Source organism: Beauveria bassiana (genome assembly GCF_000280675.1).
Source record: "Beauveria bassiana ARSEF 2860 unplaced genomic scaffold BBA_S00002, whole genome shotgun sequence".
NCBI classification, from domain to species: Eukaryota; Fungi; Ascomycota; class Sordariomycetes; order Hypocreales; family Cordycipitaceae; genus Beauveria; species Beauveria bassiana.
The window spans coordinates 412,089-426,906 of record NW_007930837.1 but is presented as its reverse complement, the minus strand read 5'-3'; the positions used below and the strand labels follow the sequence as shown (position 1 = coordinate 426,906).

Sequence of the window (14,818 nt, the reverse complement as noted above, 5' to 3'; positions counted from 1 at the left end):
TGGCTGTGTTGTGAGGCTGAAGATGTCGTCGACACCCGTCGACACGGGTGACTAGAAGCAGCCTGAATTCGGCTCCATCAAATCTCCAGCTTCAACAACAATTAGAGGAAAGCACATGCCGTGAAATTACAGCACATAGAGACATGCATCAAATTACCGATTTCAACATTTCCTGCAATAGAATCTTCTCCTCATCCGTCCCAGGCACATACTCGCAGGCAGACCCGTATCAATGCAGGCTCTATGACGTGGTAACATGACTTACCCTAGATCAATCTCCAAATAGGAGCAACGGGAATGCTACGCGATGCGTGGTAGAAGGACAAACACACGAAGATAGGGCACGATTAAACAGCGGCCATCTGGAATACGAGTGGAAGGAGCTATCGGAGGGGGTATAATTGAGCGTATTGGCGTTCTACCCAATTGCGCTATTGACGTGGGATGCTCCAGCGTCGGTCAAGAAGAAGACCCGGGCTCGTAAAGGCGACAATTTGCCAGTCGGGGAGTCGCGATAATCATGCCGAGAAATGTACAAAAAATTTCCTTAGACTGCCATATATCATCCGCCCGCAGTTGATCTGTTCTCTCAAGCAGCGGCAATGCCCCGCGTCATCACAAGCTCCGACCTTTTTGGTGGGGTTGAACCCGACCTCTCTAGCTCCGACGAACATTGGCTTCATAATTTAAACTTTGTCTGGCAACATAGTTTTGCGCACTTTGACTGCCAAGCTAAACACCTAGCACTGGCTGGTACTGTGCGACCAGATTTACTTGCGCGACCATACTACTCGAGCTACAAGATATACTCGGCGACTGCGCGATAGCTTCCGGAAGCCTTTGCCGATCATCGCAGAAACAGAATGGAGGCCGACAAAGTCCCGAGCGAGGACAAAGTGCCAAAGACGACAGATAAGCAGCATGACCTGGTATTCGAAGATGGCTCCGATGGCAGTGATGAGGAGTGCAAAGCAGTAGAGGTTCGTACGAGTCTGCCACGTTTCCGTTGCATCCGATCTCTCGAGGGAGAGCGGGTCGGCATCATGGCTGTGCACGGAATTGCGATGCTAATGCCGTGAGATTGTGACCAATATAGGTTGTGTTTGATCCCACGAATCCATATAGACGAAAATCTTCCCTTGTGTCCTCGGAACATCCGACCTGGAACTCCGTCACTGTGCAGCGCAGGCAAGGCATGGTGCAGCAGTACCTTGAGAGCCAGCGACATGGCGGCGAACCCCAGCCAGCCAAGTCATACCGGGCGCATCCCGCGCTGGGAGGCGCCAGCTCCCAGGGCGACGGTTCTATGCTTGTACCAGCTTCCATTTCGAATAGCGTGTCGCTGGCGACCACCGTCGCGCACGGCTCCGAGCGGCGCCATTCTCGCGCTATTGTCGATCCCACGAGTCTAGACAGCGGTGAGGTTGGCCAGCCCGACCAGCAGGATTGGACTCGCGAGATGATGCGGAGCGCGTCCGAGGTGGACTTCCTCGCCATGCAGCAGCGACACCACGAGAACACGAATGCCGAGAACCGCGAGGCCCCATCGCGCATGCTCACCAAGAAGCAGCTCAGCGACATGGCCTGGGGCGTGCGTGAGCTGAGCAGACGGATCAGCAGTATGCGCATCCGTGTGCGCGTCAAGTCCATTATGCTATTGACCAAGATATACGACCAGGACTTGATACCTACCACGAGAGAGCTGGCATCCTGGCTGCTGTGCCTTAACCGCGACGTCAAATACGTAGTGTATGTTCAGGATAAACTGCGAGACAACAAAAAGTTCAACGTGAACGGTCTCATCAACGATATCTGCGACAAGTATGCGGCCGAAGACTCCAGCCTGGATCGGGCTCAAGCATATGAAGACGTCAAGAAGAGACTACGCTTCTGGGATGAAGACATGTGCCGTACTAGGCCACATGTTTTTGATTTCGTCATCACGCTGGGCGGTGACGGGACCGTGTTGTATGCGAGTTGGCTGTTTCAGCGCATCGTGCCTCCGGTGCTCAGCTTTGCGCTAGGCAGCCTGGGATTTCTGACCAAGTTTGATTTTGACGAGTATGCGCCGACCCTCACCTCGGCTTTCACCAAAGGTGTCACCGTCAGTCTGCGGCTGCGATTCGAAAGCACCGTTATGCGCAGCATACGGCGTACAAAGACTGCGTCCGAGCAACTGGATGGCCTCAAAATCGGAGAGGGCGGCACGACAAGTGAGGAAGAAGACGAGAACGAGACGCACAAGAAGCGAGATCTCGTCGAAGAACTCATTGGCGAGGAGAGAGAAGATGCCCACACGCATCGGCCAGACGGAACGTTTGAGATTCTCAACGAGGTTGTCGTTGATCGCGGGCCGAACCCGAGTAAGTATCGTCATCTATGCCAAACCGATGCAGATGAGCTAACTAGCCCCCCCCCCCCCCGCCCTCCCCCAACAGCCATGTCGTATACGGAACTCTTTGGCGACGACGAGCACTTTTCCTCGATCCTGGCCGATGGCATCTGCGTGTCCACACCGACGGGCTCGACGGCGTACAACCTCGCGGCCGGCGGCTCGCTGTGCCATCCGGAGAATCCCGTGATGCTCGTGACGTCGGTCTGCGCGCACACGCTCTCGTTTCGGCCCATTATCCTGCCCGACACGATTGTGCTGCGCGTGGGCGTGCCGTACGGCGCGCGGACATCGTCGTGGGCCAGCTTTGATGGCCGCGAGCGCATCGAGCTCAAGCCAGGCGACTACGTGACGATTAGCGCGAGCCGGTACCCGTTTGCGTCGGTGCAGACCGAGGGCCGGCGAAGCGAGGACTGGGTGAATAGCATCAGCGGAAAGTTGGGATGGAACACGAGGCAGAAGCAAAAGGAATTCAAGACTTGGGACCAGTGAGGCTCCTTCGAATGGCGTCTTTTTTTTTACTTTGCATATAGACGGGAGGGCTGCGGATGCCGTTTTCCTTCTGTACTTGTGGTCGAGGGCCGGAGGATAGTATTATATGGGATCTTATAAGGGTTGGATAATGAACAAGTATATATATGTACATTGACGACGGCCATCTCAAAGGGCACATCTTCAGTATGGGGCCATTCAGCCCATATTAGTTCTTTTGCACCAAAACGACGAAAAGTGGCCTGACATTTGCTCTTGAGACATGCATAGAATTCATTGATATCGTCTACCTAAGTTTTGCCTGGTGTGCTTGCCCCCGCTACGCAGCGATCAACACATTCGAGGCTGGCTTCCTTCTGCAATTTGTGTCTGCGGCCGCATGTACAACCACACCCATGATGCCAGACCCCCGCCGATCCAATTCGGCGCCTTTCCCCCCCTGAACCCAACCCCCAGCTTCTATAATCGCTTTCTGCCCAACAACGAGCCGGTTCAAACTTGCATCTAACGGATTGTATTGCATACAAGCCACACACACACACACACACACACAAAATGAGCTCGCCCGCTCTGCCCCCTGATCTGTTCGACACCGCGACGCTCGTGTCGCTCGCCGCGACAGTCGGCATTGTCGGCGTCGCCTACGCGGCGTCGCGCCAGTTCCTGCCGCCGCGAGGCAACACCCCCTCGGCACTGCGCTTCCTCTTTGTGTGGCATCTCGCCGACGCGCTGTGCCATTTCATCCTCGAGGGCAGCTTCCTGTACCACTGCTTCTTCTCGTACGTCGAGGCTTCGGCGCCGGCCGCCGCGGGGCTCACGGCGTCGCCGTTCAACTACCTCGGGCACGGCGCGGCGCGGGTTTACGGCGCGCAGGCGGGCGGCGCCAGCAACCCGTTTGCGCAGCTGTGGATGGTGTATGCCCGCGCGGACAGGCGCTGGGCCGGCGCGGATCTCGGCGTCATCAGCCTCGAGCTGCTGACCGTCTTCTTTGACGGGCCGGTGGCGCTGTACGTCGCGTACCTGATTGCCAAGAAGGACGACAAGGCGAGCTTCTGGATGGTGGTGCTGGCTACGTGCGAGCTGTACGGCGGTAAGGCGATCCAATCAGCGTGGGGACGCTGATGGAACGGAGGATGAAAAAGATGGAAGCTAACATTGTGAGTCAGGTTTCATGACGTTTTGTCCCGAGTGGCTCGTTGGCAATATCAATCTGGATGGTAGCAACTTTATGTACATGTGGGTGTACCTCGTCTTCTTCAATATGCTGTGGGTGGTCATTCCGCTGTACGCTATATGGTACTCGTACCGTGACATCTCCCACGCGTTTGCTGTTCGTGCGTCAAAGAAGGATCAATAAAGTGAGAAATCTTCGACTGTTTGATTTGTTCGTTTGGCGCCGCTGTAACTATCGGTTTTGGAAGTGGTCATGACAACTTGCACGAATCACTCTCGACACTCGACATTAAAGGGCCATTTTACCAAAAGATCTTGTTATTCGGACTAATATAGGGTATTCATATTCTATAGCAATCGAGAGCAATCATTCCTAGCATCCCTTGGCTGTCGTAGAATGGTAGGCTTAGATTTGCTGCTTGTGAGCACTGGCCTTGGCATCGTGGCCGCTTTCGTTGATCTTGTCGCCGACGGCATCCTTGGCGGCATTGAGACTGAAGGAGTGTTAGCTACCTAGGGATATAGCATTGTGCTTATAGACCAAGGGTGCTTACCGAGTGCCGGTGTTGGCGTTGCTGTCCTTGGCAACCTCCTTGTTAGCTTCCTTGCTGGTGCCGGAGGTGGCCTTCTGGGCCTGCTCGGAGACGTAGTTGACACCCTGCTTGATGGAATCCATTGTGATGGGATTGTTTGATTGTTTGAAAAGTTTGAGGTTTGTTTTGTTTGTAGAGATTGTGTGGAGGATATAGAAATTAGATGCGAGATCTGGGCGCAGAGATGGGACTTATATAGACAACTGAATACGGGAAGTGGGCTTGCAAACAAAGTCAAAGGGTTCATACCCCTCACTTGTAATTACGTATGTACGTGGCGTTTGCGCCGTCTTTCTTGCTTGTGATGCTCGTGATCGGCCGTTCCTGTCCATCAAACGGAAGAGTTGGAGGCGGCGTGCCAGAGTCCTTGACGTCATCTGCATTTTCCGGCCTGGAGGCCAAGGTTGCACAGCCGTCTAAAAGGTGGCGGACTACCAGCAACGAAGGAATATAGGACACGATTTCCACAGAATATAGGCATCCTGGCCAATACTTGGACGACGAATCGACGACTCTTTTGCCGTCTTGACAATTGCATCTTTTGATGTTGCGCAAGCCACAGTGAAGTGACGGGGCGGGGTGCCACAGTGTGGCACAAAAACCCACAATCAAGGTTGTCACGCATTTCTACTCGTCTACGAGCCTGTTCATGACGTGTCAGCTACCTCATTCTAGCACTTCTACTACTCCATCGAGATGCCGCCGGAAACTTGGCTCCGAAGAACTAGACTATCTTCTCCGCTTTCAGTTTCTATGAGGCATTCATGACGGCGTCAGAGAAAAGTAGAATTTGCCCATGTACGTTCCCCAGTGACGCTAATCGAAATGAAAGGTCAGCAGCCTCGCTGGTTGGGGAGCAACTTCATCATGATGCAACAAGCCAGATTGGCTTGTGAATCTCGACACGAATACCCTGTGCCTGCCTTGCTGCCTGCCGTGCCTGCGTGCCTGCGTGCCTGCAAACTGGTGCCGCTTCTCGCCTTTGATGCATTGAACCATTGACCAAGGCATTGTCAAGAAACGCGCCACTGACTCTGAGCCAAGCCTTCGACCTTGCCACCGATCTATCTTTCACGCACGGCGAACTGTTACAACTTCTATTACTCGTCGAGGGTTTTTAAAAAGAACGAAAATCTGCCGGATGTATCCCTTGACCCAAACTACATTCCAAATCACGTCTAGCAGTCGCATTGCTGCTTTCCTCCCTTTCTAGAAACTCGATTTGACCCACCAAGCGAGCCAAAATACGGCGATTTTCTCTAGTGTCTAGCTTCTGCAGGACATCTCAAACATGGCGAATAATGACAATTCGATTCCGTCTTCTTTAAGAACAGCGCAGGCAAGGAGCTCCAACATCTTTCCCCAGAATAAAAACGACGCCATGCCAGTTAGCGGCCAAACAGTTAGCGGCCACTAGCTGATACCCGCTGTGCCTCATCGCTGCTAAATCGTTCTGCACCCGCGCACGGAGGTTCCCCTTCGAACATGTTGCGAGCGGAAACGATAGTGCGGCAGGTTCAAGGTGCCTACGGCAAGGAACCATATCGAGGGTGCATTGCAATGTGTTGCAGCGTATGCAGCTACCGTCAAGAGATGGCATGATTCTGTCTGTGATTTACGAATGACTGATTGATTTGGTCGAATCGATTTTGTTGAACTCGACCGATGGACTGCAATAGCCGGGAAAGCGGCAGTCGCCGACTTACTCTCCTCAAGCCGTACCCTTTTGTGCACGCATGCCATGCTATATGCTTGCCTGGTGATAGCACGCGAATAGCCGGCTGCTGTCTGACAGGCGGCACTTTTTCCGGCCCGAAAACTCCCAAAGTGGACTGCCTAAATCTTGAAATGGAAGATGGTAGCCCCAGAAGATGGCTGAATTGGCCAATCCAGTTGTCGACGCAAGTCGCCGTCTCCTTGCTCAAACTGAATCGCCAGGGTCCGCCACCCGAAACTGTAGAGTGTTGCATCGATGCTTCACACTGCCGCCACCCACTTTACATCGCACCAGCCACTGCTGGCGGAGAATATCGGAGTCTGCCGCTGGAATTCCATTTAATATTCCAAAATTGTCATGTCAAGCCGTCTTTTATGCACGATGGTAACCCCCGGCCCGATATGTGGACTGAGTGTGTCAAGGGCATTAATACTATATCGAGTATACTGTCACCATGTGGCTTCAATGCAGGGCAGCGGAAGCCACTGTTAGTCCTGTTCATCTTGTCAAAAGAACAAAGGAAAAGCAAAAAAACATTGGTTCGAACCAATGCTTTCTTTTTCATGGGGATTTTAAAATTACTCGCGGCTGACTTGCAGCTGTCTTGCAGCTGTACTAGCACTGCTCCTTGCTTTGCCGCAGGTGGTATGCTGATGCAGATGGAGTCTCGATACGACCTTGGCTGCCACCTTCCGTGACTCGTGGCGTTTCTTCATTCCCCCAGAAAAGCCCCGACCCTTTTATGGATCTTGCATGCCAAGAGAACCGGATGCCATGCACAGCCCATGCATTTTTGTGGCGGGAAAAAAGAAAGGAAAATCGAACCCCGGGTTCTTCTCTGATGAGGGTGGCGCCGAGGAGTGAGGGAGCCAGCGAGGTGGGCTGGCTTGGTGTGTTTGGGAGATGTACAAGCCTGTTGGAGCCGGCAGATATAGATGCCGAAGGAAGCTTTGTTCGACCGTTTGGGGTCAATAGAGGACCAGAAAGGGTGTATACCCTGAGGGCTTGGTATGCCGATTATGCGTGGTGGACCTGACATCTATGCTGGAGGCTGCCTGGAGCTGTCTTGATCCCCCACGGGTCCCTGATTCAAGAAGTGTCTCTCCTCACGTTTTGAAAAAGGTTCTTTTTTCTTTGCATGTTTGTTTCTCTCTTCTCCAAGTCTCATCTTCTACCTACATCCCACTAATAGCGATTCAATCCGTCTCCTACCTACATTCGTGTTTGTCGACAAACGAGCTCGAAAGTGCAACAACGTCCAACAACAGCAAGAACAGTAACTACAGGCACGACAGCACAAACAGCACATCAACAGCATCAACGGCTTGGCTTGAAAAGTCACCTGAAAGTCATCGAAAGCTAGATGTCGGCCAATACCGAATAGACATCTGGCCAGGCCAGTGTGCTTTCCCGCACCCGACTTATTTCTAGCAGAGAAACAAGCAAATCTTTAATCCAGCCAGCCAAGTTCAAAGAGAAAGAAAATATGGGCGCCAGAAATCTCCACGTATTCGATATCAGGGCAGCTGCAGAGGGAATCATTGGTAATGGATCTTTCACCACAGACTGGACCGGCTTTCAGTTCCAAGCCAATTCGACAAACGCGGTCATCAACCAGCTACGATTCGCCACCTCCAAGACGGTACGGCAGTCGAGTATTATTCTCGCGAGCTTCAATGCAGTGGTAGGACTCGTCTTGGCGCTGGGAATCTTTGGAGACTGCTACTGGTCTGCCAAGAGGGCCGATCCCAAGATGAAATTGAGGTACGGAATCATGAAAGGCGGTGACGAAAAAGATGCCAATGTACTGACCAATTTGTACAGGACGTCAATGTATAAAATAATAGGTCCCATGAATATCTTCCCATTCACTTTGGCAATCGGAATATTCATTCAAGGGATCATTACTGCTGTTGAGCAGTCAAAGGGCCTGCAAGGACTGCTGATTCTTGGCTGTTTGCCCATTTCACAAGTCATGTTGCCCAGTAAGTGCCTCAGCCTATCAGTTCGACATGAATCAAGCAGTTTCTAACTTGCCATAGCCATTTTCATTGTACCATATATCCAGTTTGTTTTTGGGATGGAGACCACCGCGCGCGCCTTTCGACGACGGGCCTTTGACAGCTTTGGCAAGTGGACAATCTCCGTCTGCGTAGCGCTGGTCGTCGTCTCTCTCATTGCAACATATGTAGTCACCCGTGTGGTGCAGCCGCCCAACTTTTGCTTCGCCTCACTATTTTGGTTCGTGCAAAGGTATCGAGTTCTATGCTTTGCCCTCTTTACCATCATATCCGGAAGTCTGCTGCTCGGCAGCGTCATCACATTTATAAGACTCTATCAAAGCTCGACAGGCGGCGTCATCGAGAGGATTGCAGCCTCACGAATGGTCTACTACATGTGCATTGGCGCCATTACAAACGTAAGACTTCATCTGCCACCCACCTTGGTATACAACGACCACTAACGCTTCAGTAGAGCATTGTGATACCATTCTTCGCCAGTCTTACTATCCACAACGACATGGAGGTTTCTCAGTTGCGCGGTAATTTGTCCATGGCTGCCATGGTGGCCACCAATTTGACCGCTCTGACGAATGGCGGCCTCTACGTTTTCTTGCGTACCTGCCATAGAAGTAACATCGGTCGCAAGGGCTATTTCGAGATGGATCGTGAGAAGCAGCAGAAGCAGACGAGGAGGCGGCAGGTTCGCAAATCACTCATGGCGGAGACGTATACGAACCAGATGGAGCAGCCCGTCTCTCTACCCCCGCGCGTGTACCAGTCAGACTCACCTAGCGGCGCAAACCGCCAAAGCATGGTTGCGGAAAGCCAGATTGGCCTAGCGCAGACATCGAGCGCGACGGGATCTGTCAACTCTGCCGGTTCGCCAAACAGGTCTCACGCCCGCAAGGCGTCGTACAGTGTCTTTCCGCAGCAGCAACCGCCGCCGCCGCAGCAGCAGCAAACTCCGGCACTCAACGCCAAGCCACTGTCGATTCTACCCGCCGCCACCTATACGCCGCCCACGCTCGCCCGTGGCGAAAGTGCCGAGGTGAATGACGAGGATCTTGAGGCCATGGAGATTGACATCATACGGCGGGACATTTCCAGTCTGCTGCCGCCGATGCCCGGCTTTGTGCCGAGCCACCAGCGGGACTCGTCTATGGGGTCCTCTGCTACGGTGCAGATTGGCCTCCGCCTTTCCAACGTCAACGACATGCCCCGCACGGCCGACGGCGGCGGTCTTTCGTACCTGCAAGAGCGCATGCCCACGCCGCGCCCGACTTCGTCCATCTACCCTCAGACCGTCCGCTCCACCGCGGTGGTGGCGGCGAGGGAACCCGTGTCTCCTCGCAGCTCTGTGCGCGTCGGAAGTACCGTCTGGGTCGACCCGGCCAAGCAGCTGCCGCCGGCGCCACTGCAGCCAGCCAAGAAGGAGCGCAAGCAAAAGGAGCGTGACAGCCAGATGCTGCTCAGCCCGACGGTGTACAGTCCCGATGGCCCGGCAAACAGCGCGACCATGTCGAGCCCGTCGGACAAGGATCCTCGGATGTCGCCGTGGGAGCGCACGGGGTCGGTAACGGAGAAGCGGCCCTCGGAATGGATTTGAAGGGCTTTCTTTCTTTTCTTTTGAGTCGAAAGTTGCACAGGGGAAATAGGTCTGTGAGACGTGTACTACACTGTATCATCTTGTTTTCTAAGCATAGACGGGAACATGGGCTGTATACAGGCGTGGCCTTGCTATTCTTTTCTTAGCGTTTTCTTCCCCTGTTTCCTATACGATTAGACGATTTATACTTATTTTTCTTTGTTCTATTTCAGCTCTGAGGTCTATAAACATGATTCATTTTGCTACTGTACATGGGGTATATTTATGTGAATGAGCAAAGTAGCGTAGCAGCGACGTAATCTTACGAGAGATGCCAAAATTCCTTTGATGGTCCTTTAGTGTCAGGAGGGAGTTCCATCGTCGGATGCATCTTGTTCTCATTGAGACTTTGAGCTTTTCGAGTTTCTGTTCCTGGCCAACCTCTTCTCCTCCCAACGGCGCCAGCCCGCCTCGCTGAGGTCCTCCTCCACGACGAGGTCCCTTACCCGAAACGCGCGCACGAGGGGCAGGTCGAGCGCCCACGCCAGCAGACCGGAGCTGCGCAGCGCCGCGGTAACGCCGAACCACGTGACGGCCGACAGCACGCCGACGGAGCTGCCGACGAGGACCTGCTTCGGGGTGTGGTAGTTGAGGTAGACACGGCTCCAGGCGGTGGCGGCGGCCAGGCCGAGGCTCGCGGCGCTGACGGCGAGGCGCGCGACGAGCCTAGCGCCGCCTGGCGTCGTCGTCGTCGTCGTCGCCCTGCCGGGGTTTGTTGGTCGGTGGCGCACCAGGAGAAAGAGAGAGAGGGCGACGCTCCAGAAAAAGACAAACTGGGCATGGGACGAGGGCATGCCGTAGCCCTTGCCGTGTATGCGGCGCGGGCGCTCCTCCTTGATGAGGCGCTTGAGGAGAAAGTTGAGGGCTTCGCAGGCGAGCTGGCCGGCAAAGAGCAGCGCGACCTCGGCCTCGCGCGAGGCGAAAATGAGGGTGAGGTAGACGATGCCGAGGGCTTGCGGGAGGAGGGCGAGGTAGGCGCAGAGAAGCGAGATGCGATCGTCGGGGTCCTGAGGGTCGGAGGGCGGTGAAAACGGACAAAGGATCAGTAAATGACGGCGCTTGGGGGGAGAGAGGAAGGGCGTGCAGGATGGATTGGAGGGGGGGGAATGGGACTCACATAGTAAACGTGCGTGATGGAGAGAGACGCCAGTGGCGCGGCGGCTTCGTCGTAGCCCATGGTGGCGAAGGGGAGGCAATATGCGCGCAGATGGGTGGAGGATAGAGTGTGAGGGCGTCGAGTTTTATTGCATGCTGCACCTGTAATCGAAGAGGGAAAAAAGAAACCAAAATTACTGACACCGCAGTATTTTGAGAGGAAAAAGAACCGAGCCAAAACACTCGCCCGCGACCCCTTTTGTGCTTCCAGAAGGCTGCGTGAAGATGCTGGTGATGCAATGGGAAGCTAGCAGCGCGGAGGTTTGTCGGTGGGCGGGTGAAGACGCGTGGGCCAGGCGGGCCGGCCGGCCGCAAGTCAGCGGCAAACCAGCCAAAAAGTTGTAGCGCCTTCATCAGCCCAAGCAAGTACCTACATTACCAACCAAGAAGAGTCATACCGCCATCCTCAAAGGTCAACCCCATTAGGACCCCAAACAGGAGCCGTTCATCAACAAGTTCTTCTCCTCTTCCATATTCATGCTCGAGATATAATTACCATCAACCGCCGCGATATCCATTTCGCGCTGCACGGGCCACACCATCAAAACCCGTCGCCACATTGCACACAAAATCCTCCGTCTAGCGCCAACTACATTGCCACGCCACGTACGATATTCGTTATGTCTACATGATCGATCCTACTTTATCAAGCAAAAAGAAAACAAAAGTTCTTCGGTCTACAGTTTTGATCCCAAAGACTGAGACACATAATAATGACGCAGCCGCGCGACACATACTACCATGGATCCCATCGATGACAGCGACGACGTGCGTCGCACAGAGCTGGAAACGCTCGAGGCCATCTTCCCGGAGCTGCACCGGCCCGAGGGCGCCGATTCGCCGTTCACTTTTGAGCTCGAGATTCCTGTCGAGCTGGCCGAGCCTTTGACGGTTACTTTTCCGCCCGTTGGAAACACCATCGATGAGGACCCGGCATCGCAGAATGGCTACCCAGGCGCGGCAGCAGCAGCAGCAGCAGCACTACCGCCACCCCTCGACTCTCTTCAAGTGTCGCATCTCCCACCCATTTCGATACTCTTCAATCTTCCGGATGGCTACCCAGAATCGTGTCCTCCACAGGTCCAGCTGAAAATGACGTCGCAGTGGCTGCGCGATGAAACCCTCGCCCAACTGGAGAGGGATGCGCCGCGACTCTGGGAAGAAATGGGGCGTGACATGGTCGCATACACATACATTGATCATATCCAGCGTGGTGCTGATGACGTCTTTGGCACCATTAGGACTGACGGTACCCTCGCTGTCGACCCGGAGCACAAGCTCGCTGTACTGGATTACGATATCAAGGCAAAACAGGCAGCCTTTGATAGGGAAACGGTCGAGTGTGGCGTATGCTTGGGTAAGCTGGAATGACGTCCCGTTTTTATCAACTCTCGCTGACGATATATGCAGACCCGAAGAAAGGCACGAGCTGCCACAAACTGATGGACTGCGGCCACATATTCTGCGTTCAGTGTCTATGCGACTTTTACGGGGACGCCATCAAAAGCGGCGAAATTATCACTGTACGGTGCTTGGCACCCAACTGTGCCAAGGAGCGAGCCTCAAAGAGTCCTGCCGCTTCCGCTGGGCGTCCCACCAAGAAGCTAAAGACGTTCATCAGCCCTAGCGAATTGCTTCAAATCGGCCTGTCGGAGGAGCTCGTCAAGAGATATGTCACGCTCAAGTACAAGACGGAGCTGGAGTCAGACAGAAACACCATCTATTGTCCGCGGCAGTGGTGCAACGGCGCCGCCCGCTCCAAAAAGCACAAAAAGCCTCGGGGTCTCGAACTCGTTGACGTGTCAGACGATGATGACGAAGAAGACCAAGATACGGAAGTGGAGGACAGCATCAAGAAGAAGGGAAAAGCTACCACAAAAGCCAAATTCAACCCGGCCGACTTACTGTGCGTGTGCGATGACTGCAGCTTCGCTTTCTGCAGCAGGTGTCTTCAGTCCTGGCATGGCGAATTCGTGCGCTGTACAGGGAAGAAGACGAAAGAAGAGCTCACGGACGAGGAAAAGGCTTCAGTGGCATATCTCGAACTGCACACCTCGCCCTGCCCGACATGCTCTGCCCCGGCACAAAAGACGCATGGCTGCAACCACATGGTCTGCTCGCGCTGCGACACGCACTTTTGCTACCTCTGCTCAGCGTGGCTAGACCCGAGCAACCCGTACAAGCACTACAACATGCAGCCCAATGGCAAGGTGACCTCCTGCTACATGCGGCTCTGGGAGCTGGAGGGTGGTGATGGTAACGACGTCGGGCTCGGGTTCGGCGGCGGACAAGGCCAAGCGCCGGGCCCCGCGGCGATGCCAGCGCCTGTGGAGGAGGACATGCTGGTTCTACCCCCTGAAGACGAGGAAAGCGACGGCGAAGAATCAGTTCTTGATGAGAATGGCGCCAATGATGAACCTCTGCCGGAAGAGCAGCAGCCTCAGCCGCGAGGGCCAGCTGTTGCACGAGAAGCGCCCCTTGTTCTGCGAGTCATGGATGACCCAGCAGCGCGTGTGCACAGAAACGATGCCGCAGATGCTGCTACAGTAGCGCCGGGCCAAGACGGACGACGCGGTGGCCGCGGCCGTGGTGGCGGCAACAACAACAACGACAGAGGGCAGAGGGGACCCGGTCGCGGAGGAGCTGCGGCGCGCGGTCGAGGACGGGGCGGTGCAGCCCCGGGACGTGGAGGGGGGCGACGGAACTTGCATGGGGAGGGTCGTGCGAGACGGCAGTTTATTCCCTTGGTCGGACGAGAGCAAGAAGTGGTGGAGCGAGAGTTGGAGCGGTTAGATGCGCAGCTCAACCCGGCGCAGCAAGCGTGGATTCGCAGGTTTCTGGAAATGGCGCTGGATGATGAGGAAGATGGCCTTCATGATGAGTCGGACGATGAAGATTTTGACTTTATGATGCGCTGAGTAGAGGTTTCGAGGGGGAAGAATCATGGCAAGACGTTACTTCATAATTAGAGAATGGAATGGCGACATCGGGTTGCTTGGCATGGCAATACATTGCTTGATTTCTAGCGACATGCAACTACAATTCAAAGCGAAGAATGATTTGAGTCAACAATAATAGAGGAACAGAACCTATCGTGAACAAATACGTCACTGCCGACGCTCATCCAGCTCGTACATGACAGCCAAAGTACACTGACCTTTTCGCTAGTCACTCTCGATACAACAACGACCTGGGACTGATATCCAGACTCGTCGTACTCGGAAAGCGCATTCTACTCCGTATGGGCTACTAGAACAAGCACAAGGCATACCCCCCTTCCCCCCAGCCTGGAACACGGACGAGGCTTGTTTGGATCGTCACCGAGGTGCAGACCAATCCGGCGACAATCCGCCGCCAAGAGATGCATTTCTTGCCGGAGCAAAAGACGCGACGACCTTGGAGTCTACCAGCTACGAGGTGACCATTATCGGAAAAGCAACCTACTCACCAACCTCGTACTTGATTCCATCGGCCCGGAGCCAACGTCAGAGTTAAAAAAGGTGGCACAGGTGACGGGACGCCCTGCAGGCACGGTGCGTCATTGCCTTTCCTCCCCCCCCCTCTACTTTCGATTCTCGCGGCCATCACGAGCAAAAGAATACGAAAAAATGTCTTGAGTAGGACTGATTGATTTTTTTTTTCTTTTGC

General features: G+C 54.3%; 6 protein-coding genes across 6 annotated transcripts; 4 read left to right on the top strand and 2 right to left on the bottom strand.

Annotated features, from left to right (window-relative positions):
- Positions 1-863: 863 nt before the first annotated feature.
- BBA_00809 (ATP-NAD kinase) lies at positions 864-2,884 on the top strand (the record flags this gene model as incomplete). Its single annotated transcript, XM_008595906.1, has 3 exons — positions 864-980; positions 1,097-2,363; positions 2,439-2,884. The coding sequence occupies 3 exons, from the start codon at positions 864-866 to the stop codon at positions 2,882-2,884; spliced, it is 1,830 nt and encodes a 609-aa protein (XP_008594128.1).
- A 555-nt stretch (positions 2,885-3,439) lies between these two features.
- Positions 3,440-4,241, top strand: BBA_00808 (emopamil binding protein; the record flags this gene model as incomplete). The annotated part of the gene is made up of 2 exons (XM_008595905.1): positions 3,440-3,974; positions 4,051-4,241. The coding sequence occupies 2 exons, from the start codon at positions 3,440-3,442 to the stop codon at positions 4,239-4,241; spliced, it is 726 nt and encodes a 241-aa protein (XP_008594127.1).
- A 222-nt stretch (positions 4,242-4,463) lies between these two features.
- On the bottom strand, positions 4,464-4,733 carry BBA_00807 (glucose repressible protein Grg1; the record flags this gene model as incomplete). The annotated part of the gene is made up of 2 exons (XM_008595904.1): positions 4,464-4,551; positions 4,612-4,733. The coding sequence occupies 2 exons, from the start codon at positions 4,731-4,733 to the stop codon at positions 4,464-4,466; spliced, it is 210 nt and encodes a 69-aa protein (XP_008594126.1).
- Positions 4,734-7,853: 3,120 nt separating this feature from the next.
- BBA_00806 (uncharacterized protein) lies at positions 7,854-9,976 on the top strand (the record flags this gene model as incomplete). The annotated part of the gene is made up of 4 exons (XM_008595903.1): positions 7,854-8,131; positions 8,192-8,352; positions 8,410-8,786; positions 8,843-9,976. 4 exons carry the CDS (start codon positions 7,854-7,856, stop codon positions 9,974-9,976), a joined length of 1,950 nt encoding a protein of 649 aa, XP_008594125.1.
- Positions 9,977-10,353: 377 nt separating this feature from the next.
- On the bottom strand, positions 10,354-11,192 carry BBA_00805 (PAP2 superfamily protein; the record flags this gene model as incomplete). The annotated part of the gene is made up of 2 exons (XM_008595902.1): positions 10,354-11,022; positions 11,133-11,192. The coding sequence occupies 2 exons, from the start codon at positions 11,190-11,192 to the stop codon at positions 10,354-10,356; spliced, it is 729 nt and encodes a 242-aa protein (XP_008594124.1).
- A 719-nt stretch (positions 11,193-11,911) lies between these two features.
- Positions 11,912-14,088, top strand: BBA_00804 (RWD domain-containing protein; the record flags this gene model as incomplete). The annotated part of the gene is made up of 2 exons (XM_008595901.1): positions 11,912-12,527; positions 12,581-14,088. The coding sequence occupies 2 exons, from the start codon at positions 11,912-11,914 to the stop codon at positions 14,086-14,088; spliced, it is 2,124 nt and encodes a 707-aa protein (XP_008594123.1).
- Between the last annotated feature and the right edge of the window lie 730 nt (positions 14,089-14,818).